Here is a 26,800-nt window from a genome sequence, read left to right as displayed (position 1 = left end):
TGTTTGGAAAAATCTGGAGGCACACCACCACCCGAAAATGTTAAAAATGTTAAACTCTGTAGCCTCTATTAACAATATAAAGTCATTGTCATCAAAGTTTTATCAACGGGAATCAAATAAATATAGAAAAAAAGTATTTCCCAATTTCGTTTTTTTTTATTTCGACTCCCTCAGTGTGAAACCTGGACCTGATGGATGAAGAACTGAGATCCTGGTTCACATTCTTCCTTTTCAAAAACTTCTCCATCACTGTCACTGACACAGTACTTTGATACAAGATGGTAGCAGCCGCAGGTGGTGGTGATTAACCAGACTGACGTCTGTCAGTTTCGATTTCACCGGCAAAGTTGCCATCTATTGGTGAAGAGTATTTATACATGATTACTCTTCAACACACTGCTCTCACAGCTGACGACTGTGAGAGCAAATGTTTTTTAGAAAAAAATGTGAAATTGGATAATTTCCCACGGCACACCTGACTAGATCTCGCGGAAACACCAGTGTGCCGCGACACAGTGGTTGAAAAACACTGTGTTAGAGGGTGACACGAGCGGTAACCGGACGGCTGTGGGAGTTGAACCAGCAACAGTCCAGACCTCCAGACCGCCGCCGCTCATGAGGCACACATCCCCTGACCGGGAATCGAACCCGCAAGCGCAGGGTCATAACTACGAGTCCGCCGAGGAAAACTATGAATGCAGCTGCTATGATGAAGTGTTCAATCCATTCAATGCGAGCACTTTAGTGTCTTGCTCAAGGGCACTTGAACCTGAAACCCAAAATAATTAGGGTGGCTCGGAATATTTAATAAAAATAAAATATTATTGGTAATAATATGAATAACAACACATAATAATAATAATAATAATAATAATAATAATAATAATAATAATAATAATAATAATAATAAAAGTAGCTCTGCCATTTCTCCTATTTCGACTTTGTCTACCCTGGATTTAATATTTTTTTCACAATACATGAATGAATAAACTTGAAATTAAATGTAAATGTTTCAAGAATGTACATATTGCACTGAAACAAAACTGTAAATTCTGTTTGAATTCATAAGCTCCCGTGCTTTCTTTTAACAGAAATCTACAAACTTAATTTATACGAAATAATGTTCCACAGTGCAGCAATTTTGTGAGTTTAAATAACCGAAAGCGGTTTGACTTCACAGATTCTGAAGTGTTTCTACCAGGAAAAGCCGCAGAGAGATGAACTCCTTCTAGACGAGACGAGCAGCAGATTCCTGAATGAATCGGCTCGAGAAGAAACTCGGAGCAAAAGCAGAAGTAAACAAGAAAATACAAAAAAAAAGAGGAAGGAAACGGGAGTAAAGGATGTGAGAGGGCGCGTGTGTGTGTGTGTATGTGTATGTGTGTGTGTGTGTGGGCACCTGAGGACGTGGGGTCATCGGAGAACTCGTGCAGCTCCTCTGGCGGGTCGCCGTAGAAGGAGTTGAACTTGTGGCTGGACACTGCGGCCAGCACGGCGCCCTGCGGAGGCGAGGGAGGAGGAGTGGCGTGAAACACGGGAGGCGTCGCCATGGCGACGGGACCTCGACGCTTGGTGACAGGCGGAGGCGAGATACCGAGATACCGACCTTCAGCTTCCTCCGGGCGTTGAACTTCCTCAGCTGCTCCACCGTCTCCGGCAGGTGGATCTTGTAGGCGTAGCGGTCCCTCTCCTGGGAAACCCCCCCCCCACAGGAACACCGGGCACGTCAAAATCTCACTTTTACTACACGTCAAGAGTACAAACTACAAACACACACGATATTGCCAAACGTATTTGCTCAGCTGGCCAAGTCATCGAATTCAGGTTCAAATAAATAAATAAACTGAAACATCAGTGAAAGAACGTGTCGCTGTCAGGAGCTCGGTGAATTCCAGCTGTCAAGCAGCTGTGGGTAGGACTGGTTGTGTAATTGTTGGGTTTTCTCTGGAAAAACAAAAAGTAAATGTGTAATATAAATAAATACAAAAATAAAAAAAAAAAAATTACAACAAGGAAATAGTAAATAAATAAGTAAATAAATAAACACAATAATAGAATAAAATATGAAATTTAATTAAAATAAAGTAAAAATTAAATAACATAAAACAAATAATAAAATTAAATAAAAAAGAATAAAAAAAACAATAACAACAAAAAAAACAAAAAAAACAAGAGCTATCAGAGATTTCTGATGTCCGCCTGCTCTGGACTCCCAGATTCCCAGATCACCTTCAAAATTTGATGGAATCTTCCATGGCCTAATATGTATGTGTGTAGTCAGTGCATTTGTTTTGACGTCATCTTTCTAACAGGCATACAGACAAGTATATGCCGGTGATTTTATTACGTCCTCGGCGGACGTAATAAATTGACGAAATCAAGTAGTAAAAGTGCCCTGAAGTGACAAACGATACAAAAGCGGAAACTGAATTGAAAATAGAACTATAACAAGAGTGGAAGCGACTGGTAATGAAAAGCAATCAGCCAGGAAGTGGGAGGCCACGAAAGCGGATGCTGAGGTGCCGACTTTCTGCAGTCAATGACAAAAGACCCCCAAACTTCCTGTGATCTTCAGATTAGCCTCGGAACGAAGCTCACGAGATCTCCAGATGTGCTCCAGAAGAGCGTGCAGAGAGCTTTGCAGGTGTGAAGCCATTGCTTTTGGCAATACAAACGTAAAGTCCTAGTGAAATGAAAATTCGACCTCCAAAACACTTCTAGGGACATTTTTATGCTCCCGCTAGGCGCGCAAGCTAGCCTGTGCTCCTTTTCTCCTCTCTCGGTCTCTTCCAGGCTCAATCTTTCGTCAAGGCTCATAAAACGCCGACTATAACTTCAAAACACTGTTAAAACTTGGATATTTAAGAGGGAAACAAGCCGATATAAACACAACAGATGGAGATCTGCACAACTCTTGACGTCACGCTCACGAAGAAGGATTTCCCCGACTTCGTCGGCTGGAGATTCAAAACTCAAATAACTTTGTTACGCGACAACAGTGGTGGGGCAGAGTCGGAGAAACCTTATAAGTAGTCGCCCAACTATCGTTTTTTTGCAAAGTAGTGTTTTACATTTCACTAGGACTTTAAACCCATTTTATATATTCCTTGATTCCGTTTATTCCCTGCTCCGGTTATCATTATTGCCATTTGATTGTTTGTATGTCTATTCATGTACAGCCCTTTAATTTCAGCCATATTGTTACAGGAATATTCAACATCATCCTCATCTCAAGACTCCTAAATTCCTAATAAAATTACACGTGTTGCGTGCTCCATCGCACTTCCCGTGTTGCCGTCTGGAAGGCGCGGAAGGAGTTTTGACACGTAACATTGTGAAGCGCAAATTTCTATACATAAACCGCCGTTAATGCGCCGCTGTGAGGAAGCCGACGACAAAAAAGAGAAATTAGGCGAGGATGTATGCTGTTGTGTGGATGTTGTGGTTCAGTTAGAAACGAGAAATCAACACTAAGCAGCGTCTCAGTGTGGCGCCTCGGGAGGAGAAGAGGGGAAAAAAAAAAAAACTTCTTAGTAAAAGGCAGTGTTTGTGAGCAGGGACGTCTTTTAAAGATTCATCATTTCAAAGTCGTGTCAGACGGCTCCCGGATGGATTTCAAGCCTCTCAGCCTCGACTGTCGAGGCGACGTGTTTCTGAGAGCCGCTCCATCACTGTCCGCTGGAGGAAGATGCAGTAAAGGCTTCTGCTGACACAGCGTGACAAGCGCTAACGCCGCCGAGTCGTTGTCTTCCTGCGTGACGGATGATGGCTGCGTGACGGCGCCGGTGCCGGCGTGGGGGCGAAACTTTTAGAAAAGCCTCAACTTCAGGTGACTTGTTGAGGCTTGCTGAGGCTGTTCACCTTACGGGGCATTTCTGCGAGGAATTACCCACAGACGCATGTTTTTGGACTGAAACTGTCTCCATGGAGGGAAAATAAGCTTTAAATAAATGAGCAAGCACTTCAGCCTTTAGAAGCATCTTGCTCTTCAGCAGGGGCTTCCTCCGATTGGAGGTACTCCGTCGGCCATATTGCTCCGTTTACTGCCGCACCCTCGTATGCGTACAATGCTGCGTTCAAGTCCGGTTCAGGAAATTTGCCTTCCACTCCCAGTCACAAACGTGGTTCTGTACTCGGTATTACCGATGGAATTTGGCTGGTACCTATAAAAGTACGGAATTTGGTAGCCGTCCCCAGTTAGTGGACAGAATGAGAGAAAAGGAAATGACCGAATAGTGGGGAAGGATTGAAACCCTGGTTCAGGTAACTGGACCACTTGAACTGAACCGACGTCGATAAAAACTCTTAGTTCTGCACCGTGAGCACAGTTTGTAAATGACTAAGATCAGACAGGATGATTGGGCAGGAAAAAGGTCGGTTTCAGTCTCCAGACGACTTCCTCTGCAGAGCCGAGGACTTGTTTTGACGACTCTCAATATGCTGAGAGACGATGCTTATCGTCCAGTCTCATCTTGTTTATTCTGCAGGAATCGACTTTTTGATGTCCCTTTCATAAAGTCACAGAGAAACCGAGTGAGATCGTCAAGAATCCAGTCACACTCTGATGTGTCACGCTGGAGCAAAAGTTCACAAGACAGTTGCGAAATCTGCTCGAAAAATGAACCAGATATATATATATATTTTTTTTTAAATCAGTAGGGTCAGCAGTTTAGGAATAAAGTTAGAGAATCCAGATTGAGATGGTTTGATCACAAAGGAGATACAGAAGGCCTCAGAGAAAACGGATGAAAGTAGTGAAAATAGATAAGGAGATAGTTAATATAACAGAAGAGGCTGGGAATAGCGAAGAAAACGGTCCAAAGATGAAGAAATGTATGTTTTTCAGGCTCGGCTGGATTAAATTAATCTCTTCAAATGTCTCGGGCTTCACTAAAACTGAAGAAGCTCCACATGAAAGCAGATTAAAGGTTAAACGTCAGGTTTTTTTTAGACTCAACAAGCTTTTCAAGTGAAAATATGTCCGTTTCCATGACAACGGTGCTCGGAGTCACTGAAAACACAACATTTCGGAAACGCTTTGACTCCGTTTCCATGGAAACGGAGGGGAAAAAACCCCCAACTTTTCTGCGCACCACAGCCACAGGAGACAGTTCTTCTGCTTGACTAATGACTAATGATGAATAATAGCTGTGTGTAGTTCCAGGATCATTTCTGACCAAACGGTAAGACGTGAAACACCAGGCACCGAACGGTCAAAACTGGTAACTCAGTGAACCGTCGACGCCTGAGGAGGAGAGTAAAGTGTCTGCTGTGGTCAGTAAAAACCTCATTGAGGGGAGTTTTAATCTCGCCAAAAGAAAACCCATCGGAACGCTTCAAAGAAAGTTAAAAACGGGAGGAGAAAATGTGGTTTTGTAAAGAAAATGACCAGATCCTCCCTATGTTGTCATGCTTGGTAGTCATAGCAACATGATAATACAGAGGTCATCATGACGAGAAGTCGTGGCGACATGACGCTCCGGAAGACGCCGTGGAAAAGTGAAGCTTCCACAGTTGGTGCTTGTGAACATGAAGAAGCTGGAAGCTTGATTGTCACAAACGTGGAGGACCGAACGCCACCAAGTCACACTCAAATACTCTGCTCCAGGGGATTCTGACCTTGAGCCAGGGGTGGTTGAGAGCCTCGTAGACGGTGATCCTCTCGGCGGGGTCAAGCATCAGCATGCGTCTCACCAGATCCTTGGCGCTCTCCGAGATTTGGCCCCACTGACGCGGATTCATCTGCATAACATCGGACATACAGGCGTTACAACATTTGTCCTCGTGGGAAAGCTAAAACATGTTGGATTCAAACCTGAGGAGTCAAGAAAAAGGTGTTTTGATGTATTAAAGGTACAATAGGTATATTTTCTTTGATATTTGCTTGGTGGTTTGACCGGATTGGAGCCTCTTGTGGGCTGGTTTTGGTCCACGGGCCTTATGTTTGACCCCCCCCCGATTAAAAGCTTTAAAAAAGTGCCGAACAAGGCTTTGTATATTGGTGATCGTGGGTGTGTCCATCACTGTACTCTTCTGATGAACCTTAGATAAGAGTTGGTCTGCAGATTTCATTTGCGTCAACGTCAAAGGGGTCATGTTGTGCAAAATTCACTTTTTAATGGTTTTCCAACAGTAATAATCGTTCCCCATACCCGGAACGACGCCCCAGAAGTAAAGAAAGTGTGTCCTCTCTCTCCCTGGCTTGTTTCAATTTTTAAAAAAGTGTTTTGCTCCAACTGGCCAATCAGAAATCAAACCCTATATAGTGTCATCAGGGGGTTTCGCCAATCCTAATCAAGGTAGGCTCCTCCCCCTTTGACTCCTCCCACAATTAGGCAGCTCTGCTCTGGCACATGGCACCACGAGAGGAAGTACTTCCTCCATTACCCAAGATGGGCATGTGTGGGCGGAGCCAGTCCAGCTCACACAAGACACAGCAGATTCTGAGTGCAGCTCCTATGATCCAATATTGAAATGGAGGGGAAATCAAGGAAAAGCTGCATAATACGACCCCTTCAAGTCGAGGACAAACATGAATGTCGTCCAATTTTATTCTTCCACTGGTTTTCGAGATATTTTATAGAATTCCCTCCTCAGGTCTGCCGAGCAGAAGCCCCCCCCCCCCCCCCCCCCACACCTTGTATTTGCCCTTGCAGATGGCCTCAAACAGCCGGTCCTTGGTGCCGTAGAAGGGGAGGCACCCCGAGAGGAGGATGAAGAGGATGACTCCGCAGCCCCACACGTCCACCGGTTTGCCATACGGCTCCCTCTTCACCACCTCCGGCGCCATGAAGTGCGGCGTTCCAACGCGACCTGCGGGCACAGAGACCGGCACGCGCGTCAGGTGACTGGGAGATAAAACGGTGACAATCCTCTGCACGACTTCCTCGCGATTTGCTAACCATTCCTCATTTTTGCCCCTCCGAACGAGAAAAAAGGAAACACGCGACGCTTCCTCATCCGAAACAATACTTGCATGTAATCCTCATTCCTTTTTCGGAAGGTCACACCGAAAAAAAACGTGCTTTGAAACAAAGTATCACTATCAGAATTACACGGAAATTAAGCTTTCTCCTTCCTACTTCTTGAACGATTTTCGTGTGTTGCTGTAAACGAACACGAGTTGGGACATTTTGGTGAAACGGCAATTACTGGTAATGAACTGCAGTCTGATTCAGTTTATCACGACAGCCATTGACAAAGAACCTTCCAAAGAATAAAAATGATCATCGGTATAAGTGAGTCATCAAGACGAAGTCATCTATTCGGCTCCGTTTACAAAACAGCGGCCTTCTGTGTCAAAAACCCAAGTTTTTGAAAAAGGCTCGACTCTGATTCTGATTCAACAAAGATTGGGATTACAGAAAACCGCAAAATTTTTACTCATAAAAGGTTAGCGTTTGTTGGATTATCTTTCGTCTGAATCTCCTAGACTTAGTTTTCATTACACCAACTAAAAGGAAATGGCAGCATCAGCAATATCTCAGCTTGGGTCTCAGTGTCACGTTGATACTCTTAAAAAATCAGTTTGAATAAATCTGTGTTGTCAACCATTCGGTTGGTGAATTGGCCAGATTGATTTAAATAACTATACATTTTTATCAAACATCTTCGTTTAATGGGCTAAAAAAAATAATTCTGTCTTGTTCTGTTTGAATTAACATATTATAGAATATTTAAATTTAAAAATTAAATGTGTTGTTTGATGACTTATCACTATAATAATTATTATTATTAAGAAACAGCTTAATTTCCTCCCATATCCCTGTACAGCATGATCAAACGATATATTAAAATGATTTTCAAACTTCCTGGTCCAATAATACGCATGAAATGCCAACAAACTCCACAATCTGGCTCAAGTCTCCCGCAGCGTTCCTCCTCATTATTAGTGAAATGGTACCTCGTTTCTTTCTGTTTATTGATTCTTTGAATATAAATTGGATTTCCCACCTTTGCATGACCTGCCAGTTTAGTTTCGAGTCCGAAAATCCCCCTCGGACGTCACGTACTTTAATCACGCGTCACGCAATTGCCCTACAATGAAGCGCAGAAACTCCCTTTGATGTCCCTTTGATGCGGTTCGGCGTACCTCCTGCCACCAGCCCCGACTCCCCGAGCTGGATCGCCACCCCGAAGCCGCCCAGCTTCACCGGCGCCGAGTTCTCCTTGGACGCCAGCAGCACGCAGTGAGGCTGAGGGAGGAAGAGGAGGAAGAGGATGAGAGCCTGGTGAGTTCATCGTCGTTTTACCCTGCCGATTAGAGGGCGATACAACACGGGCACACCCAGAACCCACCACGACCACACACACACACACACACACTTCACACACAGAGCATCTCTCGGGGTGGCGGAGTTCATCCACTGGAGGAGAAATTCATTAAATCTGGTCAGATACACTCCCGGAGTTCAACAGTGTTAAAATGCTGCAACCTCACATTATCCTGCAGGAAGGATCGATGTTTATTCTCCAGGATCAAACGCACCAGTAGAACAATTATCTTAAATCCCTCGTTTGTGGCTACGTCCAATTTCTTTTGCTTCACGACATGTGCTGCTGTACATTTATAGTCTGTACGTGTAACCGTACAAAGGAACAGTGTTAATGTCTTTATTTATAATTGCATTCTCCCATCCACACAATTTATCAGCAACATTAGGCTTAATTTGAATATATTATTGGATTTTCTTTAATAAAGCATAATCACATAGGTAATGCAGTTAATTGGCTCCTATAGGTAATGTAAAAAGACTAAAAAGCGCAGTAATCGATATTCATACTTAATATATTTATACAATACGTTTCGTGTTTAGCTAATCAGCTGAAGAAATGGCTAAACTTCCTTTAAAAACCATTTTCGCTGTGAACGTTTGCGCTAAAGTCCTGATCGTCTGCTCCTTTTAGTTCTCACACGTTGAACCGAGGCTCCGTTTACACCTCAACGTTTTCAAGTGAAAATAAAAGCTTTAGTGGAGTTTTTGGAACACTGCAACACTTGAAAGACTGCAAGTTCTTCTGCACATGCTCAGTAGAGCCAATCAGAAGCATGTTTCCTCCGTGGTGTCGTGACTCTCAGTCCATATTCTCCTAGGACTTGGTAGTTTTATTTTGACAAGTCACCATAAAAGCCAAGATAGCGAAAACAACCAAAAGCGCCAACACGTGACCTGCCATGACATAACTATGTTGTTTCCATGGGAACAAACATCGTTTTCAAAATATTGCTGTGCAAACGCAACTTTTCTGAAAGAAAATCAGAAAAACCATGAGTTTTCACCTGAAATGTTGTGCAAATGGCGTCTGAATCAACATACTAACAACGGTGGAGTTCAGTTTTGGAGATATAAACTTAAGTTTTCTCATCAAATGAAGCGTCAGTTCGCATGAGTGTCGAAATCCTGTAATATCCTGTACAAGTTACTCAAAACTGCCGCCACAGTCACCGGAATAACAATCTAAATCAGTCGTCTGTCCACTCTAATGTCCGTCTTCTCCCATTGCCAATATTTAGAGCCCATTGTTCTCTGCTGCATCTGTGTGTGGTTCTATTACAAAAAAACAAACAACAGCGCCAACTAGTGGCCTAGTGGCATTGTAAATACTTTGTTTTCAGGGTTTCTGCTGTTCCCGTGGAAACAGACATCTCGAAAATGCAAAACGTTTCTGAAGCTAAAAAAAAAAAAAAAAAGTGTGAAAAAAGGTCCCATTCATCTACTTTCATCTTATCAACTAAATTTCCTTTGACATTTTCTCGTAATAAAAGCACCAATACGTTTCCCAGAGAGCTCGTCCGCTACCATGGGGACGAGTCACGTTTCCCACAGCGATGTAGCGACCTGACAGGCTAGTTCGCGCAAACAAACGTGGCGTTGGTGAAGGTCCGCGCTCTACCGAGTGTAGTTCTACGTCGACGTCCGCCGTGATCACTCCTCCACAACTACCACAGTGTTAAAACTCAGATTATCTTGTTTGAATCTGATCTGATAAACCACAGCTGATAATAATAAAAAAAAAAAGCTTTGCTTGGTGAGTTTGTCGACCCTGCATGTTAGGCAACGACACACGTGAGCGTGGGCGGCAGCTTGAATTGTTTTAATCGTTCTAAGGTGGTATTTTGGGGGGGGTGGGGGTGGGGGTGGGGGCTTCGCCAGCCAGCTGCTCTCAGCAGCTTCCTGCATGTTGAGAGTTTCTGCTGTGGTGTGTGTTAATCAGAAGGTCTGCAGCGAGTGGGAGGGAGGGAGGGAGGGAGGGAAGAGGAAGGAGAGGGGGAGGGGGGGTGACCACAGTTTGAAGCTTTCTCTGTGCACTCCAGCATCGACTCTGTGCACTTTGAACAGCGCAGCCGGGGAGGGCAGCTTCCCATTTAACTCGCAGCGGTAATGAACGGCGGCGCCGTGGAGTGCGGGGTACGACTCGCCTCGCGTTAAACGGCAGCCAGTCGGCGAGAGACGAGGGGAGGCCGAACGCACGATGACAACGGGGAAGAACCGCTCGTCACTCAGCTGACTGGGAGAAGCGTTGTGGGGGGTGTGACTCCGAGGAGGGGGTTTGCGTGTGATGTGGGGTTATTCGGGATTATATTCCTCCGCTTTCGCACGTGAATGAAGAAACACGGCTGAAGACTTTTCTTCAAACTTCACTGACTCGGTGAGTGTTTTAAAAAACTCATAGTTCACATTTTCAAGATCTTGGTGGATGGACGCGCTGGTTTTAGCCTCGACGGGGTCTCGGGGGCAATAAAGCCGCTGCAGACTCCCAGAAGACGAGGAAAAGTTCGACTGTGACGTTGGCCGGCTGCTGCAAAGAGTTCTTGCTCAGCAGGAGAGTTCATATTTCCAGAAGAAGCTGTTGAACTCGCGGGCCACGCCTCCTCACTGCAGGCCACGCCTCCTCACTGCAGGCCACGCCCTCTCACACGCGTTTTAAGTTTTCAACTGCACCGTTTATCTCTTGCTTCAAAAGTTTGTGTCCGAGCCGCAACGTCGGTCCGGTTTTAACTGCAGGACCCGAAAGGCCTGAGTGATGTGTTCAGGGGCATCAAGTAAACTCCGCTCAGTGCTTTGTTGTTACATGCTAAACATGCTTCAGGGCTCACACAGTAGCAAAGCTCCATGCTCCATGCTAATGAGCTTCTGGTATCTCGACTCCTAGTCTTGGTCTCAGATTCTCAGGTCTTGACAACACTAACATCCCTTTTCAGCACAAGGGCTGTCGCGCTCGTTCTGTGTATTATGCAATAATTGTGCAACATTTAATGATGCGATACATTTTCAACTCATTATGTAACAATGTGCCACATTTTGGGATAAAATTCTTGAACGCATTTTCTAGTAACTTGTTGTATATTGCAACAGTTATTACAAAATGTAAATGCTCCACTTTTTCTTTTAAGAAAATGTAATAATTTGGTGCATGATATAATAAACTTTGCCCTTTATCTGTATACATGGTTTTATGTTTAATAATAACAAAAGAAATTGAGATTCAGTTGGACTAGAATTATATGTCCCTCTTTGCTTTTGAAGAAATTAAACCAAATTGTAAGTCCCATTGAGTGCATTTATTTATTTAACCCACATTTTGAAATAACTGTCGCATAATGAGTATCACATAATGAGTTGAAAATGTATTACATTATTTCCATATTGCACCATTATTACATAATGTGGCGCTATAATATGAACGTTACTTGTGGCTGAATTAAGATCAAAGGGTGATAAAAGTCACGCGAGCTTCACCAGGGATTTTCCCACATGGAAAGTGAAGCAACGTGGACCCGTTCAGAGTTAAACCCTTCGAGTTTCCGTTGGTACGAAGGTCAGCTGGTGAATACCGGGATTAGGATTATTGTCAATTCGGGGCTGAGCCCGTTTCCCCAGGAACACCAAAAGTATTATCTACATCTATAGCGGCTAAGAACTGGAGGAGCCGATGTGCAAATAAAACAATTTCATAATAAGCGTGTGTGCGGGGAATAAAGACATTTAAAGGCTCGCATGCAAACACGCAAACAGAATCCAGAGAAATACAATGAAATGTGGCTAAAAGTTGAACTCTCCTGTATTGCCCACCTCTGCTAGAGTTTAGTTATCGCTGGCAGAAAAGTCACTTTAAGGCGATAAAAGTTGTGCTCCAGTTAAATGAGCAGAGAAAAGGTGGACGGATGAAGCCCTCCTGTGTGTGGCTGCTCTCTTTGTGCCATTATCTGCTTTGCTCTGGGACCATTTGTGGTCTTTTCTTCCATATAAACGAGGTAGTTAGACGCCTTTACACACACACTGCACTTCTCTATAAATACAAACAGTGGCTATGAGACGAGCGTGGCTGTTGGGTTTTTGTGGTTGCACTCACTTAGAGGAGCACAGCGTAACATTGGAGGAAGTTTAAGGCTACGGCAGTGATCTAGATAGTGCAAAGCTTTCAGATTAAGTATTTTGGTACGAGGTCCTCAAAAGCAAACCACAAAAGCAAACAGCACCCACTAGTGGCTCAACATGAAATCTACATAGTTTTCAGAAAGTTTCAAATTTTCACTTGAAGCGTCGTGTAAACTAGGCCTTCATCTCGTGCAGTTTTTTTCAACCACTGGTGTTTCCGCGAGATCTAGTCAGGTGTGCCGTGGGAAATTATCCAATTTCCCATTTTTTCCTAAAAAAACATTTGCTCTCACAGCCGCTGTCAGCTGTGAGAGCAGTGTGTTGCAGAGTAATCATGTATAAATACTCTTCGCCAATAGATGGCAGCACAGAACTTTGCCAGTGAAATCGAAACTGAAAGACGTCAGTCTGGTTAATCACCACTGCCATCTTGTATCAAAGTACTGTGTCAGTGACAGTGATGGAGAAGTTTTTGAAAAGGAAGAATGTGAACCAGGACCTCAGCTCTTCATCCATCAGGTCCAGGTTTCACACTGAGGGAGTCAAAATTAAAAAAAAAAAGAAATTAGGAAATAGTTTTTTCTGTATTTATTTGATTTCCATTGATAAAACTTTGATGAGAATGACTTTATATTGTTAATATAGGCTACAGAGTTTCACATTTTAACATTTTCTGCTGGTGGTGGTGTGCCTCCAGATTTTTCCAAACAAAAAAGTGTGCCTTGGCTCAAAAAGGTTGAAAAACACTGGTCTAGTGAATAACCAGAAAGTGATGAAGCCACTTGGACAAACATCTTCCAAAGCACACGACCAAGTTCACTTGATCTGCTTGAGACACCATGACGCTTCGTTCTTCTTTACAGATTCTACTTCAAGGGCTCCATGCTGGCCTTCCAGTTTCCTCCACCTGACGTCACTCATCTCCCCCGTCTTGCTTCCAGGCTCACGAACTCCACGTCATGAACTCCACCGTCGACCCGCTACACACCTGTGTGGACTACGACGCCCTGCAGATCCCGCTAGCGGTGCTTTACACGGTCATCTTCGTCCTGGGACTGGCCGGGAACCTGGTGGCCCTGGGGGTCTTCTTCTGCGTCGCCTCCAAGAAGACCTCGGTGCGGGTGTTCCTCATCAACGTGGCCTTCGCCGACCTGCTGCTGGTGGCGTGCCTGCCCTTCAGGATCCTCTACCACAGCCAGGGCAACACCTGGACGCTGAACCCCACCCTGTGCAGGGTGGTGGGCCTGGTCTTCTACATGAACATGTACATCAGTATGACTCTGCTGGGGCTGATCAGCGTGGACCGCTACCTGAAGATCCACCGGGGGGCGCGGGTGCAGCACCGGCTGCAGACCACCAGGTGGAGCGCCGTCCTCTGTGCCGTGGTCTGGACCGTGGCCTTCGCTTTGACTTTAGCGCTCATGCTGTCCAAGAACAGTTCACAGCAGGGCAGGTCGGTGTCTTTTGATGTCTGTTAGTTTTTAATTTTGAGAAGTTTTATTGGTTTGTGTGTGTATTTGACCAACTTTTCGCAAAAAATATTGACCCGAATTGCATGAAATTTTCATGGATGATTTGTCATCATCCAAGGACCAATCTATTACATTTTTGGGATGTTAAGGAGTAACCATTTTCGAAAAAGTCCTCAAAAACTGACAATATTTTTCCACACAAGCGGAGACAGGCACCTCATGGATGGGATCTAAGGAGCTCGATGCTAGCATGCTAACACTCATTTGGCCAAAGTCCTTCCTGTTAACAATTCATAAGATTAAATCAAAAAACAAGCATGTTTTCCAAATTGCAGGAATCCCAGAGACCTATGTTGCCTGGCCGATGAACCCCTGATGTTCTTTCTGTTTCCAGGTGTTTCCATTACAAGCAGCTCCAGCATGCCCACTGGAAAGCCTACATCAACATCTTCGCGGTGGTTGTCTTCTGGCTCGTCTTCATCGCTTTAATAGCGTCCTACGGGAAGATCGCGCTCAAGCTCCTGAGGATCTCGCAAGCTAAGCCCGATCTGCCCAACGCTCCCCGCTACACCCGGACTGCCAAGAAGTCCTTCTTCATCCTCTTCCTCTTCACCGTCTGCTTTGCCCCCTATCACCTGGTTCGGGTATTCTACATAAAAACCCAGATCACAGAGACTTCCTGTTTCTGGAGGGGGGTGGCGGACAAAGCCAACGAGGTGGCACTGCTGCTCTCTGCGCTGAACAGCTGCCTGGACCCCGTCATGTACTTCCTGTTGTCGTCGACGGTGAGGAAGGAGGTGCAGCGCCTGGTGAGCGGCGCGTGCTGCATGCAAGACGTCTCGGGGATCGGCGGGAGCAGCTCCACGGCCGATATCGACAGACGGAGTGGGAGGATGGACAGAGGACAGACGAGCAACATGCTGATGGGAAACACCAGGGACAAACTGAGTCTCAGTCCAGTGAAGCCAGTTTGAGATACTTTTTTTTCCTAAACGGGATGATGGTGACAAGTTATGGGGATCCGGAGAGCAACAACGTGTCGGCGTGAAAATTCTAATGATGATCTAAGAAGAGAAGAGGCAATCTGAGGCTCTGTTTACATTAGGGTTCATGTGAAAATGTATCATTTCTATAATTCAGAAATGTTTTGCATTTACACAGCAACATTTTGAAAACGATGTCCGTTTATACGTAAACTGAATAATGGCACTTCTCCACTAGTACCTACTCAGCCCTGCTTGACTCAACTTGACTTGACACAGTGTCGGACGTTTTCCATCACAATGTAATGCCACCATGGCGTGGGCGGAGTCATCTGAGGGTTTTTTTGAACGTTGTGCATAAATAATCACCCCCAATATGATGGGGGAGCAAACATGCATAGGATATCAACTCAAATAATAAATTAAATAGTATATGTTTTTATATGTTTATTGATAATTGTTACAAAATGTACAATCGTTATGATCGCGCTTCACTGTCTGGTGTTTTGGTTTCGCTGGTGTCCCTGTTAACTGGTGACTTCTGCCACCAACAGCTGATGTTCAAATAAGCCAAACAAACGGTATGATACATTAATGGAAATGCAGTTAAACAGCGGGTGCCAGGACAGCTACGGATTTTGTCTATTTTTAAATAAGAAATCTGCTGTGAAAACGACTCCGGGATGCCGACGTCACATTTTCTACTCGTCTCAGCGAGCTTGGAACCTCTGTTGTGCAGGTTGCGAAAGAACCTGGTAGCAGCGACTAACATGTAGTGGACAAGCATCAATAGCGAGCAGGGCTGAGTAGGTACGAGTGGAAAAGCGCCAAAAATGCTTAAAACAATGTAGTTTTGATGTTGGACCACTGAGTTTTAGGGTAGCTTGATTAAGATAAAGACAAGAGAAATCAGAGATTTGTGACGTCCGCCAAAGGTTGACCTGGACTCAGACCAAAAAAAAAAAAAAGGACGTTTCTGGATCACCTCCAAAATGTTATGGAATCTTCCATGGCCTAATATCTATCTGTGGTGAAACTTTTGACAAAAACATTTGATGTAATCTTGCGAACAGTCATGCAGACAAATATATACCAAGGGTTTTATTGACCAACGTTGTAACGTCTTAAGACCTTTCGCTAACATTGAGCGTAAGGCAGCGCACACCGTGGACGGATGTCCAGCCCTTCATAAAGCAAACATACTGGACACGTCTTTCACTTTCACTGACAGATTGAATGGATATATAGTTGTATTGTATGTTTACGGAATTGTACAAAAAAAAAAATGCAATAAATGAGTGTTTGTCTCTTTTTCCACGACACTTATTCTCTTACTGTTCTTGACTAAAACTGTGTTTTTAATGTAGCAACAAGCTCATGTTACAAATGTGTGACTGGACGGTCATACCGAATGTCATCAACTGTACGGACTAAACAAAAAGCTGACGTTCAATCTAAGTCCCATATTATAAAGGTAAGAATTTCACATAGCTGTCAGAGGCCAAGCAACATTGTATTCGAAGTGTGTTTCCTGAAATCCAGCCTTGGTCCTGAATTTCAGTCAGTCTAAAAGTCCTTCTACTTTTAGCTCTACTGAGACCAGTTCCAAAAGATAAAATTAAACCTCCTCATATGAGGCAGTGTCGTAATGAATTCATCCCGCATGTGAGGCAATTCACACTAATTTGTTAAAAACGAAGAGCTCGGCGAGCTTTGCCCTGATGAAGTCGAGTCTGAGTGGATGTCAAGCCTCGCACTTAAAAAAAAAAAAAAAGATGAAAATTATTAATCGTTGCAAGATGCAGACGCACTCTTGACGCGTTGCTACACAAAACTGACGTTTCGACTGAAGGCCGCTGGCGTTTACCTGGAACTATTGACACACTTTACACGCGGTTCCTCATTCAGCCGCCTCAGTTCTGAAGAAAAGCCTAGAAGAAAAGCCGATAAGCAGCTGCGACAATGACAGATCAGACAAACAGAAAGTGCAGGACTTTCTTCAGCTTTGCTGCTCGTACAGCCTCGAGAGCAGGGGTGTCAAACTCACTTCAGTTGAGGGGCCACATCCAACCTAGCCTGACCTCTGGGGGGCCCAACAAGTCAAACATAACATATTAAACTCCAGATACGGACAAATGTCAAAGTCTTTCCTTCTTTTGATCCTTTTGTAACTGCAAGAATTTGCCAGTCTATTTCTGAAATTTACATATTCAAGTTAATCAGATATTATTATATTTGCAAAAATAAAACACACACACACACACACACACACACACACACACACACACACACACACACACACACACACACACACACACACACACACACACACACACACACACAACCCTCAGTCACCTGTATCTGGATATCCTATTTTTATTCAGGATTAAAACTATTTGTTTTGAGTTTACATGTCTAAAGTATCATTTCACATAAATTGGACTCATTGTTTTATTGTGAAAGGTGTTGCGTCATGTGACCTCCACAGATTGCATTAATTAATTCTGACCAAGGGCGGTTTTTAATGTCATTTTTGCCAATCTAGTGTTTTTAGATCAGCCTCTGTCAGTTTTCAGATTTCTACTTAAATAAAAAAAAATAAAAAAAATCACATGGCGGGCCGGATTAGAGCCTCTGGCGGGCCGGTTCTGGCCCCCGGGCCACATGTTTGACACTCCTGCTCTAAAGCGTCTCTCTGCTTGCTGAAGATGACGGTTTCCTCCTCCCCGTGTTGAACCTCCACCTCTGCCTCTCGGCTGGAACGGCAGCGCCACCCGAAGGCAGAACAATCACCCACAGCGATGCCGAACCGCCTCAGAAGTTGGGAGTCATTTCTGTGAGGATAAATGAGTCTAACCAGGCGGCGACTCGCACCGCAGTGGCGTTGTCGGCGTGCGGAGAAACACTTCTCAGTCGTCGTTACTGTAAAGCCGGCTCTGAATTGAGGAAGCGGAAAGTGATCTGCAGCACCTGAGAGTGACGCAACGTCCCACAAAACAAGAAACTGCTTCTTGGCTGTTTACTCTCAGGCTCCAGCTGAGAAGGAGGAAGCTCGTCGAGCCGGCCGGCCGGCGGCATTTTTAGTTGGCAGGATCAGCCGCGGCGGCGGCGACGACACAGGCTTCTTTATGATTCGGGACGATCTCTTCACGTCTCCGGTCAGCGGTGAGTTGGACGTTTTATATCAGAGGTGCAGAAGGTACGGAGGTTTAAGACTTTTAAGTTGGTGAGGAGCTGCTTGGAATCATGCGTCCTGCAGTCCGGTTGTAATATTGTAATAATGTAGATGTTAGAGGAGGAAGATGCTCTATAATCTGGATCAGGGGTGTCAAACTCATTTTAGTTGAGGGGCCACATCCAACCTAATCTGCCCTCTGGGGGGCCCAACAAGTCAAACAACATATTAGACTGCAGATACGGACAAATGCAAAGTCTTTCCTTCTTTTGATCCTTTTGTAACTGCAAGAATTTGCCAGTCTATTTCTGAAATTTACATATTAAAGGAAATCAGATACTATTATATTTGCAAAAAAAAAAACCACACACAAAAAAAACCCTCAGTCACCTGTATCTGGATATCCTATTTTTATTCAGGATTAAAACAATTTGTCATCATCTGGACATTTTTTTTGAGTTTACGTGTCTGAAGTATCACTTCACATAAATTGGACTCATTGTTTTATTGTGAAAGGTGTTGAGTTATGTGACCTCCACAGATGCATTAATGTCGGGAGTCAAATTCTGACCAAGGGCCGTTTTGAATGTCATTTTTGCCAATCTAGTGTTTTTAGATGAGCCTCTGTCAGTTTTCATATTTATACTTAAAAAAAAATCACATGGTGGGCCGCTTCTGGATGTTAATGCCATTACAAAGAACCAGCTCTGCAGCACAACTGTTTTCTTGTAGGACAAACGTAACAACTTCACTGGAACCTCAGTACTCGGCGACAAATAATAATAAAAAAAAAATCAGTTACTTGTGTTTTGAATATTGTTGTTGCAGTAACAGGTTATTCATAGTACCTGTGTGAGTGATATTACATAACCACTTCCAGAGCAACAACAAAATATTACATCTTCAAAATGTGAAAAAAGCTGTTTTTTCTTTAAACAGATGTGGAAGAATATATATATTTCAGGCTCATGTTCAAATACAGCTTTGCTGCATAATCACTGAAGAGTTGTGTTAATATGTATGGAACTAACAGTCATCAGTAACAGAAAGAAGTGGAGCTCATGGAAGACGACATGAGACCTCGTTATCTGTTAATATGTGACTCTTTTCCCAAAAATGTATCTGAGGAGGTTTTAGGTTGGGCAGGTCATTCAGAAATAAAGAGCACGGGATTGATTTACTAAAGGTTTGCATGTATGAAAATGCTAAATAACACTTAATCCACTTTGCCTTGACGAGCGTGAAACACTAGGATGAGTTTAAAAGAAGAGCTCAATGTATTTGTGGTGATTTTTCTCAATTTTAATCTGTAATACTCATCCATACATTATCATGTTGTGCTTGTTTTGGTTCACGGCTCCATTCAGCAATAAAGCTTATTTGAAAACTCCCGTTTGCACGTGATGTAAAATCCACATTTACTAAAACGCCGTAGTAACTAGTAGTTTTGCAAATGATCTGGAGCTGGATAGTTAGAATAATGTTTCCACCAGAGTGCCATGATGCCCAGTCTATATTCTCCCGGGACTTTTATTTTGACAGTCACCATAATAACAATCCAACTTTAGAATGTCTGTTGAAGTTGTTAAAAGTTTCATCACTTTTGGTATCTCGCAGATCAAATGGAATACACGCGGTCCAAGACGCCAAACGCCTCCCTGGAGTTTTCCCTCTGCCCCACGGCCGCCACGCTCTTCTTCCTCCCCTCCATGTACGCGCTCCTATTCGCCACCGCTCTCCCGGGCAACGTGCTGTCGCTGTGGATCTTCACCCGCCGCATCTCCACCATCTCCCCCACCCACGTCTACCTGTCCCACCTGAGCGTCTCCAACCTGCTGCTGTCCGCCACCTCGCCCTTCATGGCCGCCTACTTCGTCCGGGGCTCGGCGTGGACGCTGCGCGGCGCCGTGTGCCAGCTGGTCCTGCACGGCGTCACGCCGGTGCTCCACATGAACGTCTACATCAGCCTGGTCATCCTCACCTGGGTGGCGCTCACCCGCTTCGCCGCCCTCATCCAGAACACCCACGCCTCCAGGCCGAGCGCCTGCACCACCCTGCTGCCGCACGCCGTCTTCTCCCGCCTCACCAGGGTCTCCTTCGCCAAGGCGGTGTGCGCCACGGTGTGGGCGCTGGCCATCGCCGGCATCGTGCCCGTGACCGTCTACTACTCGGTGTACGAGGCGAACGGCGGGGTCGGGCGCGAGGGGGAGGGCGGATGCCGGGAGACGTGCTACAGCCCACAGGTGGAGATAGGAGGAAGTATGTCCGCGATTCTGACGTTTCCCGTGATCCTCATCTTCTTCGTGCTCTACCTGCTGGTGCTGGTCTTCTACATGACTGTGCTGCGGCACATCGGGCGCTCGCGCCGCAACACTCACGTCTCGTCGTCCCACGGCCTGCTGAGCAGGGTGCTGAGAAACATCGTGGTCATCCAGGCAAGTGCCGGTTCCCCAAACGTCAAAACAGGAAGCGCTCAAACAGGAAGTGCTGTGCACGTTACCGAAATTAAATAATTGACTTCAAACGGTAATAGATTCGAGCTGTAATTGTTGTGTACTTTTAGGTTCCATGTGAACCAAAATGTGGGTGAAAGATCACAAGGTATCTAAATAACATAAATACCATAATTAATGGTATTTAATCATAACGTAGATGCGACTCTGTGAAATGCCGACTGTAAAAGCAGTTGTATACTGCAGCATTATATTATATCTTATACTGCATACATACATACTGTCTTTCTTAATAGAAAATGCATATCCTAAGATCTGGACTATTGAGCCCAGCTGAATAAAACAGAAAGGTCGGCGTTACGTGGTGCACCTGAACACATCATCCATTTATCGGTGACATGAAGCTCATTAACTTGTAAAAATCCATAAATGACTCGCGTCACTGTTTAAGCCGCAGGGCTCAAAGTGTGTGAAAAAAGTACCGGCTTATAATCCGGAAATTACAGTACTATCCCTTCATACAAGGAAAGGACATATTTTATAACTTACTATTTTGGTAAATGGATCAACAAGTGGGGTGAATTCAACATGGCTAAACCCAACAGGATCTCCTATGTCGATGCTTCGCATCGATTTCAGCATGTTGTTCTGCATTTATGATGATTGATCATGACACAGATATCATACATAGGCACACACCTAATAAAGGGTTAAATTCCTAATTAAAATAGAGATGCTATAACTTTTCACCAGCTTCTGAAGGTAATCGCAACAACTGCCTTTGTTTTCCAACTCAAAAAAAACCCGCAGGTGGTTCTGTCGGTCTGCCTGCTGCCGTTCCACATCTTCAAACCCATCTTCATCTCCCTGGCTCACGGTCAGGATCCTCCTCCGGCGCGATCCGACGACACAAACTCCTGCAGCGTCTGTCATCCGCTCTCCGTTTTGGTTGAGGTACCACCACCCCCCCCCCCCCCCCCCCCACCGGTACTTCCTGGATATGTCCGGACTGTGACGGGTTTCTCTCTCCTCCCTCTCCAGGTGAAGAACTGCCTGTTTCTTCTGGCGGCTCTGAGAGGCTCCACCGACCCGGTGATGTACTTCCTGCTGGACAGGACCTTCCAGCATCAAACCCTCAGTCTTTTGAGGCGCCGGCGCAACGTCGCCGACAGGGGACAAAGGTTTTGGTCCATTACGGGCAGTGCCAACCAAAAGGCCGAACAGCTGGGGGAGGAAACCGTCCCCACGACTACTGCGGATCTGACCAACTGAAGCCGGTTGAAGCCATGAAGAGTTTTTCTTCTGACGTGTTTCAACTTCCGGCTGAGTGGACTGGAGTGGAGGGACATTTGCAGAAGTCATTAAAGTACTGAGACACTGAGAGAGCAGGGTCATCGTTTTTAGGGATGTTGCCACAGCAAGTTGATGCAATTAGCATTTTTCTGTTAGAATATTTGCTTAGTTTTTACATTGGATGTCCTTTCTGTTACACATGAGATTCGAACCAAGGGTCCTCAACGCCCAGAGCCAAGAGATACCTGGATGCAGCACCAAGAGGGCAAAAGGAATAAACACAAGTATCAAATGACTTCCTACAAGAATCTATCAACCATTTTGAGTAAGAATACAACTTATATACATCTATTTGTAGGATTTCTTCACTTTAAATCAGCTTTTTTTCTTTTTTAAAGAATGACAATGTTCCCATTGGTGCCTTTACAAAACAACTGGTCTACACCGTGGGGTCATGATGTATGCTGATGATGGTGTAGTTTCGGTTGTTGTTTTGTTACTGAGAGGCCATCAGGGGGTAAGAACGGTCAGTAATCACTGTACTGAACTGATCATACACTGAATACTGGCATGAATTAAGTCAATGAAGCTATTTCAGTGGTTTACTGGTCCAAAGCGGAGTGGCTATCCTCTCCATTGTTGCCTTCTTTTAAAACAGCCCAGAACCGCCGATTTTGAAGCAACAGCGGGACGGAAGACGAGTCTGTTAAGTGAAAATCCGTCCGAGTATTTGCTTATCATCACACGATTTCGGTATGACCTCGTCATAACTCTTCTCAGTCTACTTCCGAGTGATTCATCAAACCTCATGCTACCGGTAAACGTCGCCATTAATAGAATCCAGCAAGTGCGAGCCAATCAGAGGCAGAGCCTTTATCCTAATGAAAAAAAAGAGTTTTAACTCTTTGAAACTCTCAATATATTCACAATACTTCTAATTGTAAAGAAAATATGAAGGGAGAAGCTTGCAAGTACGTTCCGTCTTTACCCTCTTTATTAAAAATGCCTGTTAAGTGCTGGAGACGTTCTGTTGTTGGTGTCATAAAAATAACTCCCTTGAAAATGTATAATGTATAATAATGCAGCGGCTGTAACTCTGCCAAGGATTTTTTTTTATTTTTTTTTTTACTGTGGTCGTGTTTCACTCTCTTCTCCTTCATTGTGTCGGCTCATAAGAATTTCACGGCGATGGAGTCGGCGGGTAAAATGAACCACGGTGTCGCTTTCGAGGACACGCGGTGACGTTTGCGGAGCCGCCGCCATGTGCTGCAACCCTCCATGAATGTTTGATGCGCGAGTGTGTGTCGCACGGCGTGTACGGTAATTGTGTTTAAATTATGGATGGGAGAAGGCAGAGTGGTGTTTGTGCAGGAGGTGCGCCAGATCGAAGGCTGTTGGGCGAAGCGTGGCGCCGGCAGGTGTGTGTGTGGAGCTGCCTCGGGGGCCCTGGGCGACTTTTCTTCCCTTCCCCCTCCCCCCCTCCCTTCCCCCTCCTCCCACCCACCGACACCGGCCCGGAGGGAAAGACGTGCAGGAATACGCCCCGGAGAAAATGAACTCACGCTCAGCAGGGGGTCGGGAAGAAGAGGAGACAAGGGAAGAAATTGGCAGAAGCAGCGGGTTTACACAACGCAGCAAATGAAAATGCAACGTTTTGAGTCATTTTTTGTTTTGGTAAAGTTTCTCGTTTTACGGGTCAATGTTTTGAAAACGATACCGGTTTCCCGGGAAATGGCAAAAAATGCCCAAAACGATGACGTGAGCACGCCGGGCCACGAGTTGGCGCTGTTGGTTGTTCTCTTCCTTTGTCCGCTGGATGTCTTTAGACCCGTTTGCAGATCAAACTTAACAGCAACACGTTCGGTCCCGTTTACACAACGTTTCAGGTGAAAACGCGTCGTCTTGGAAAAGTTGTGCATTTACACGGCGACGCTTTGAAAAACGACGTCCCTCTGAAACCACGTAGTTAGCATGTTAGTCCACTAGTGGGTGCTGTTGGTTGTTTTTGTACTGAAACCACACACACATGGTTTGTTTTGTGTCTCAAGGCGGAGGAAGTTCAAGTCACTTTTCATGTTAAAAGACGTTATCGAGCATTTATTGATGTTTCAACTGAAAAAAGCCTGCAACTATTTCATATGCTACTTTTATGTATTATTCATGCATCGCTGATTATTTCATCAGTTTACTAAGCATTCATTACATTCGGTTCTAATTATTATACATTTCCAATGAATAAATAACATTTTAACCGACTTTGTGCCTTTTCGTTGTGAATGCTTATCTAAGATGTCCAGCGTATTGAACAGAAACAATGAGTCACGATAATGGCAATGTAAGAATGTGTAGTCTGCAAAATCTATAAACAATTATTGGAAAATAAATGTATTATTGATTATTTCAGCATATTTTATTGTCAGTTGCTGTCTTTTGTAAGTAGACACTACTTAACACTACTCAAAGCTCATTTTGGTTTTGCTGTTGAAACAACTGGACAGCTACGGGAAGGAAGCGGGAAACCGCTGCAAACTGGTTGACGATAATCGAACGGGTCGCATTGTGAGGTGTTTAGTAGCTGCAGAGTTTTTAAACTGCGTTACACAGAAGGTGAATCAATGTCACCGTTGCAGTTTTTGTCTCCGAAACAGTCTCAACGCATTTCAAAGTCGGTCAACACCTTTATCTAATAATATTTAATCTAATATCTTGACGCTAGCTGCTATGCTAGCTGCTTGCCCTCCATTGGGACCGAACTCTCGGTGTAACCTGCTTTCCAAGAGAGATCCGGTAAAGCGGTAGTGAGTTTGCAGAGGCTCCTGAAATCTGTTTTGAGATGGATTAAGAAAAAAACTCAAACGCTTATCGCGCCGTCTTTAGAGCGGAAATAAACTGGGAACAAATCCAAATGAATCGAATCAAACACGCCAAGAAATTGTGGCCGTCACAGACGACGAGTTCGGAAAAAGGCTGTCTGGGAAAAAAAAAAAAAAAGAAAAAAGAAAAAGCATGAAAGGAGAGGAAATGACCAACTACAGTAAGCCGCTGCACCCACACACAGGAAAGTGAAGTACCTACAGATGTCCAACCGAGCAGAAATTCTATTAAGTGGCCGAGAGCTGCTCCACTGTCGAACGCGAAAAACCCCTCGGAGACCACATCTGAACAAACGTGCAGCGTGGGGGAACTCAGTCCGCTCGCCGCCCAGGTGGGACAAAGCAAATAGGCTCATCCGCTTGGCTGAAATATGGAGAAATATTTGTTTTAAAATATTGAAATGTTTCCCCACGTTATATTGAATTTGTCACTTTTGTGGGTTTTCACAAGGCGATGCAGATCCGGCTCGCTGCAAGGAAAACGTCTAATGAGAGGAAGCTAAATAGTTGACGGCCTCATTCTACCATCACAGATCTACCGTTCTACCGCCACCTATCTGCCTTCACAGATCTACTTGTGTTACTTGTATAGTCGTAGTTATGGGTCCATTTTCAAGGGGAGGGCTCATATTCCACAGCAGAAAATGGACTCGGGCATCCATTTTCTGGGGGGGGGTCCATATACAATAATACACCAGTATGAATTCCTAGGTACCCGTTAAAATGTGAAAGCTACCCATCCCGATGCATAGGTGTGAATATTTTAGGCAGAAGTGTAAGAAATATGCAGAGTAGCTTCGAAGGAAAAGGGGGATCGCGCCAAACGCTGATTTTTAAAAATGCTGATTTTACTCTGCCGTCAGCATCTTCCTTCGACGAGTCGACCCCAATGACGATCCAGATCCACACACTGACCACTGCAGACATTGTCAAACTCCCAGAAATCCTTTCAATGTGTGTTTGTTTTTTTTTCTGCTTCGAACACATCAATTTCAGATTAAAAAACACTTGGACTCTGCTGTATAATCCACACACCGGGAGACATAATCGGCATCATGTACTCCACCTGTCACTGCTTATAATCTTATTGGGGGGGGTTGATGAGCGCTGAACGGCCGCGAGCTGCTGGGGTGTTTTGCAGGGCGCCCAGTCTCTCTCACCGTTATATCGGGCCGCGGCGCGCAAAGCGACAAGAGCGGCACCGGTTCTGGCAGGCGGAAAATGAACGAGGTCACACTTGCTTACCCCAATTAACGGAAACCTGCGGACGCTTAATTGAAGCGGCGCCGGCTGAATAATTGCAGCCGCGAGTCACGGCGGTCTCACAGTTGTCGCTCAAACCGCGGCGTTCGCTTCATTCACTGTGTGCAAGACGTCTGAGAAGTGTTTACCAATAATAAATAAGGGATTTACACGACATCGTTTTGTTTCATGTTTACATGGCAACGTTCTGGAAACGATGCCCGTTTCCATGGAAACACCAGAAACACTGTAAAATGATGCGGTTAGCATGCCTGGCCACAAGTTGGTGCTGTTGGTTGTTTTTTTTGTAAAGAAACCACACACATTAAACATGAACAACGGGAGAACGCGGACATTCCAGTGGACAGACGACCAAGTGGGATTGTTATTATGGTGACTGTCAAAATAAAAGTACTAAGTCCCTGGAGAATATGGAGTGGGAGGCATGACACTTTAAACTGCCCCTTAAATTAAATTAAATGAATAAAACACTATTAACTGTCTGCTTTAATATACAGTATGCAATGTTTGTAAATGTATTTAATTTATTGTAAATGTATTTTTTTATTTTATGTTTCCTGTATTTTGGGACAACAGATGGAAATGAGCATTTTTGCTATAATCTGGCATATTTACACTGTTTTACAGATGTTCATTAATATGCACTGTCCCTAAAATAAACAAATAAAAATAAAACAAAAACAAAAAACACCATGGAGGAAACGTCATTCTGATTGCCTCTACTGAGCATGTGCACAACTGCTAGTCACCGCCAACGTGGTGAGCAGGAAGAGGAGCAGAAGTCCCGCTGTCGAATTTGTGTTCAAATATATCTGGAGAAGGCGAATGAGGGGGAAAAGGCCAAACACTTCAGTACATTAGTGTCACCCAGAACTCTTTAAGCCTAATAATAGAGCCTAATTAGTGAC

The 26,800-nt window shown here is 44.6% G+C and overlaps 3 protein-coding genes across 3 annotated transcripts in view; 2 read left to right on the top strand and 1 right to left on the bottom strand.

Moving 5' to 3' along the window:
- The window catches only part of caska (calcium/calmodulin-dependent serine protein kinase a), a gene marked incomplete at its 5' end in the record, with an annotated part of 87,996 nt that overhangs the window by 39,421 nt on the left and 21,775 nt on the right, over positions 1-26,800 (bottom strand). The window contains 5 exons of the mRNA XM_080498128.1: positions 1,400-1,499; positions 1,607-1,690; positions 5,620-5,742; positions 6,638-6,813; positions 8,093-8,195. Coding sequence (XP_080354254.1) covers positions 1,400-1,499; positions 1,607-1,690; positions 5,620-5,742; positions 6,638-6,813; positions 8,093-8,195 — 586 coding nt within the window. The remainder of the gene's footprint in view (positions 1-1,399; positions 1,500-1,606; positions 1,691-5,619; positions 5,743-6,637; positions 6,814-8,092; positions 8,196-26,800) is intronic.
- On the top strand, positions 10,383-14,826 carry gpr34b (G protein-coupled receptor 34b; the record flags this gene model as incomplete). The annotated part of the gene is made up of 3 exons (XM_080498070.1): positions 10,383-10,409; positions 13,322-13,833; positions 14,247-14,826. 3 exons carry the CDS (start codon positions 10,383-10,385, stop codon positions 14,824-14,826), a joined length of 1,119 nt encoding a protein of 372 aa, XP_080354196.1.
- On the top strand, positions 19,633-21,735 carry gpr82 (G protein-coupled receptor 82; the record flags this gene model as incomplete). The annotated part of the gene is made up of 3 exons (XM_080498069.1): positions 19,633-20,445; positions 21,274-21,417; positions 21,505-21,735. 3 exons carry the CDS (start codon positions 19,633-19,635, stop codon positions 21,733-21,735), a joined length of 1,188 nt encoding a protein of 395 aa, XP_080354195.1.

Source organism: Blennius ocellaris (genome assembly GCF_963422515.1).
Source record: "Blennius ocellaris genome assembly, chromosome: 6".
NCBI classification, from domain to species: Eukaryota; Metazoa; Chordata; class Actinopteri; order Blenniiformes; family Blenniidae; genus Blennius; species Blennius ocellaris.
Note: the sequence above shows the minus strand (reverse complement) of the source record. Positions and strands in the feature narration are given on the sequence as shown.